The following is a 5,352-nucleotide window of genomic DNA, read 5'->3' on the forward strand; positions in this document are numbered from 1 at the left end:
CACATGATTTGGTCAGGTGGTGTTTATAGCAGAGGGGGCGGAGCTTCAGATTCTAGAGAGCATTTGATTGGACAGAAGATGTGATGAGAATCTGATCCATTTTAGTGGAAATGAAATAAAATAAGGGCTTCGGAAGAACGAAATTGCTCAGGAAAAAAAGCAAAAATAACCAATATGTGTTTTTAGGGTTCTCAGTGATGTGCAACCCGTACATATGTTTACATCTTTAAAAAAAAATTAATATCGGTGCATCCCCACATCTAATATTTATATTTTATTTCAGTTTTATGTCAGTTGCACATCACCTTTATTTCTATAGCGCTTTATGCAATGCAGATTGTTAAGGTGAATGTTTCAGTGTTAGTTGATGCTAATATTAACCCTGCTGTGTGTGTGTGTGTGTGTGTGTGTGTGTGTGTGTGTGTGTGTGTAGACTGGCTCCGTCAGTGAGATCCCCCTACAGCGAGGTGTCGTCTGTGTGTGTGGCGCGCCCTAGTGGTCAACCACCGGATAGCAGGGGGATGTTTAACCCCTCCATGACCCCTGGAGCCTGTATGGACACGTACATGCGCCCGCCACACGCCCCCCCGCCGCACGGCATGATGGGACACCGAGGGATGCCCCCACCCGAGGGTGAGACTGTCTTCACTAATCATGCAGTCGACTGAGCTGGACTGTCCGGAGGAAGACTACATTACAGGAGCAGTTCACTTCAGAATGAACATCTCCTGATAGTTTACTCTCCCGCACGTCATCCGAGATGTTCATGTCTTTCTTTCTTCAGTGGAACAGAAATGATGTTTGTGAGGAACACACTCCAGATGTTCTCCATATAGTGACTTCAGTGGTCCAGCGGGTCGAAGGTCCAGATGTGAGTTTCAGCTTCAAAGTCTCTCACGATCCAGCCGAGGAATAAGAGTCTTATCTAGACCAGGGGTTTTCAAAGTGGGGGCCGCAGCAAGTTGGAAGAAAAAATAAATAAATAAATGCTTTAATATTATTATGAGAATTGTTATGAAATAGCATTATAATAATTTGTCGCATAGCGTAGCCTATCTGAACATTATACTTTTAATGCTAATCTTTTAGAGATTAGGAGACCGGCCGATCAGTCTGACATAAATGCTGATTTTATGCCGGTCAAATGCACTCGGGCGCAGCAAGATTAAAGGGTTAGTTCACCCAAAAATGAAAATAATGTCATTAATGACTCACCCTCATGTCGTTCTAAGCCCGTAAGACCTCCGTTCATCTTCGGAACACAGTTTAAGATATTTTAGATTTAGTCCGAGAGCATTCTGTCCCTCCATTGAAGCTGTATATACAGTATACTGTCCATGTCCATAAAGGTAATAAACACATCATCACAGTAGACATGTGCCGATTTTCGGTAATTCGATAAATCACGATAATGAATATACACGATATTGTTATCGTGGGCACTTCAAAATACCGTAAAAAATAATAGATCCGAATTTTTATTTTTAGAACGTGCATTATAGCTTATTTTCCATCAACCGCTTGAACAAACACTGCGTATATGCTGCGCAGAACACGTGAGCGCACCCGGATGTAAACAGTGTTCACGTCACATGTAGAATCACACTGCACGCAGTGCGCGCCACGGGCACTGGCGCCACATTCAAATTCTCACATGAAGAAGAAGAATGGCGGAAGGAGGAACGCTGCCGACAATTATCCCCCTTCAAAAAGGGTAAAGTCAGATGTTTGGAAATATTTTGGGTTCCAAAAAAATGCAGAGGGATTGCTGATCGAAGACAGTTTCCCTTTGTGTAATGGTGCGTTCACACCGGACGCGAATAGCGCGTCAGGCGCGAGTGATTTCAATGTTACTTTTAGTTCATTAAAAAGTTATTAAAGTTACTAAAAGGACAAAACTGAAGTTTGTTTCTTTTTTTAACCTGTTTCTCTTGTAAAATTACAATATCGTGATAATACCGTATACCGTGATAAATGCTCTCTCAATTAATCGCAGCATGAAAAAGTGATACCGGCACATGCCTACATCACAGTAGTCCATGTGACATCAGTGGGTTAGTTAGAAGTTTTTGAAGCATCGAAAATACTTTTTGGTCCAAAAATAACACAAAATAAGACTTTATTCAGCATTGTATTCTCTCCCGGGTCTGTTGTCAATCCTTCACAGTGACGCTGCTGGCGTAAGACGCTGATGACGTGTTATCTGGTGCGCCCGAGCTTCATTTATAGACTGAGGGAAACGCACGCTGTAAAAGTGTCTCATCCGTGACATGCACATTTACGCACCATTAAAGAAATGATATCCACGCAAACAATGTAGAATAGCTTGAATATAGCGTGCGTCTCCCTCAGACTGTAAACGAAGCTCGGGCGCACCAGATAACACGTCATCAGCGTCTTCCGTCAGCAGCGTCACTGCGGAGTCCTGAACGCAGATTCACAACAGACCCGGGAGAGAATACAATGCTGAATAAAGTCTTATTTTGTGTTATTTTTGGACCAAAAAGTATTTTCGATGCTTCAAAAACTTCTAACTAACCCACTGATGTCACATGGACTACTGTGATGATGTTTATATTACCTTTATGGACATGGACAGTATACTGTATATACAGCTTCAATGGAGGGACAGAAAGCTCTCGGACTAAATCTAAAATATCTTAAACTGTGTTCCGAAGATGAACGGAGGTCTTACGGGCTTAGAACGACATGAGGGTGAGTCATTAATGACATTATTTTCATTTTTGGGTGAACTAACCCTTTAACATCGCGCAACATCATCATCACACGCGCACACGGGCCGCACACATGTAGGACACCTCGTTCACACCGCAAGCGCAAGCAACGCGTATTTTTTTCAGCGTGCATGTTAATCAGTGAGTGCGTTCACACCGGACGCGTGAGTGAAGCGCGGGTCAATTAAAGTGAAAGCACACTTTTGATGGACAAAATAAATATGATTTCACACAAAAAGTGCCTAAAATGCACATTATTTGCATGTCTAGTGTGTTTTAACAAGAACTGGAGTAGGCTATGTCAAAAAAGAAAATGAAGACTCAAAAATATAGATATATTTATTAAATTTACCCATTTAAAATTGTTTTTATTATTCAGTTTGGGTAAAAGTATATGGTGTTTTATAAAAAAGAATTATAGAAAATAAATATTTGTGTGCGCTGTAAAGTGGTTCGAAAATTTTTATCGGAAGCGGCTAAAATCTGTATCGGCGGCTCAAACTCAATGAGAAATCGGAATCGGCCGAGAAAATTGTAATCGCGAAAATTTTAAAATTGGTTTAATCTCTATAATCTTTCTGATTGGCTGGTATCAAACACCATCACATAATCTGATGTTAACAGATGTTTTATTTATTTATTTCTACATTTGCCGTAGTATTGTCGATGGGTTCAATAACACATCCTGCAAAAGCCTTGGCCAGAACCTCGTGGTGTTTGGGGGGCCTCGTCATGGAAAAGTTTGGGAACCCCTGATATAGACAAACCAGCGGACATTTTATAACAAAATACACATTATATACTTTGAACCACTAATGCTGGACTTGCACTCGCTGTGATGCGCCACACATTACATCATCAGGTTGAAAGGTCACGCGTGAAGAACCGACCCAGTGTTTATAAAGCTAACGTGCAAAGACGGAGGTTGTGTTTACACGGAAACGATCTGAAGAGAAAAGGCAAAAGTGGCGTTGCGTTATCACTCTTTACGGTGGAGCGCTTTTAAGATTTCCACTCTGGAGGGTGGTTTCACTTTTTTGCGTTTTTAAGCCCCAAATACGCCGTCGCCGTCTAAACGAAAGGCACATCCGATTCAATATTTTTACGTTTTCACCCGCGAGCGTTCTCGTGTAAACAGGGCCTAAGACAAGTTATTAAAAAAATCTACTCTTCAATACCCATTTTACTTTCAATTCTTCTGTAGACTTGATTTGCTCCCTGATGAACTGGCTGAATTGTAAAATTGTCCCTATATGAAGGTGGATGACGTCATGAAACGCCGCTTCAGAAGTTGTTCGATTATTAGACTATTTCTTTAGAATAACGTCACTGACGATTCTTTAACAATAAGAGCAGAGACATCACGTAATCACGCTGAAGGAAACTCACATCTGGACCTTCGACCCGCTGGACCATTGAAGTCACTATATGGAGAACATCTGGAGTGTGTTCCTCACAAACATCATTTCTGTTCCACTGAAGAAAGAAAGACGTGAACATCTGGGATGACCGGAGAGTAAATGATCAGGAAATATTAATTCTGAAGTGAACTACTTTTAAAAGAAGTGTGATAAAATATCTGATTATTGGAAATCGAATCTGAAAACCTATAATTGTAAATAAAGTAGATGCATCATGTATATCGAGGTCAAAAGCATGAACCGTGTTGTTGTTGTAGGAGTCAGTGGCGCCCCCTACTGTAACCCGAGCATGATGTCATCTCATCACACACTCACGCATCATCACCCGTCGGGATCCGAACTCATGGGCTCAGGAGACGGTGAGTCAAGCCAAGACTTAAATATTAATATAGTTAATATTGCAATAATTTAACAACGCATTCGCATGTTCGCGGATCTCTAGCGTGGGTTAATGGTCACATGGTTGCACTTAACTCGTTCCCCGCCGGCTCAGAATATTTTGTTCGTGCGATATATCGAAAGAAAGAACAGAGCCTTTGCTTTTAAACAAAAAAAAAAATTCTACTTTTTCTTTTATTCTAACATTTTTAATCAAAAACAAATTATTATTTTTTTTTTTTACAAAAAAATTTAAAATCGTGATTTTTTTCAAAGACTACAGCATGCATGAGCAATGCTTTTTTCTGCTTCTTCTCCTGTGTTTTGATTGGAGATTCTGCACTCTTTCAGAAGATGTGTAATAGCGCCCCCTACCGTATAACAGTGAAAACACAGAAAGACAGAAAAATTTACATGTTAAATGTATTTATTTTAATAAATTGTTAGTTTAACTCCAGCTTTGGAAACTTTGCAGTAATTAAAGTTTAAAGCATGTAAAAGCATGTATCCAAATTAAAATTGTAAAAATTTCAATTGTTCATTTATTTTTATTTTAAATATTTAACTGTACATTTTTATGATTTAATTCATCATTAGCTGTTTTATGAACTCACAAACCCTGATATAAATGTTAATTTATAAATCTACTATTGTTAGTTCATTGTTAATTATTGTTCATTGACAATACATAAATAAAGGTTATATTGCAATAAATATTGCTCATTGTTTGTTAACATGTTAGCGCATTGAAACGTACTATAAAGTGCTGCTAAGAGCAGAAATGAAATGTGAGTTCTCTCTCTCCGTGTGTCCGCCAG

General features: G+C 39.5%; 1 protein-coding gene across 1 annotated transcript in view; it reads left to right on the forward strand.

Moving 5' to 3' along the window:
• gli1 (GLI family zinc finger 1) overlaps nt 1-5,352 on the forward strand; it is a 64,005-nt gene that overhangs the window by 35,845 nt on the left and 22,808 nt on the right. The window contains exons 3-4 of the mRNA XM_079628735.1: nt 434-633; nt 4,414-4,515. Coding sequence (XP_079484861.1) covers nt 434-633; nt 4,414-4,515 — 302 coding nt within the window. The remainder of the gene's footprint in view (nt 1-433; nt 634-4,413; nt 4,516-5,352) is intronic.

Source organism: Phoxinus phoxinus (assembly GCF_949152265.1).
Source record: "Phoxinus phoxinus genome assembly, chromosome: 11".
Classification (NCBI taxonomy): Eukaryota; Metazoa; Chordata; class Actinopteri; order Cypriniformes; family Leuciscidae; genus Phoxinus; species Phoxinus phoxinus.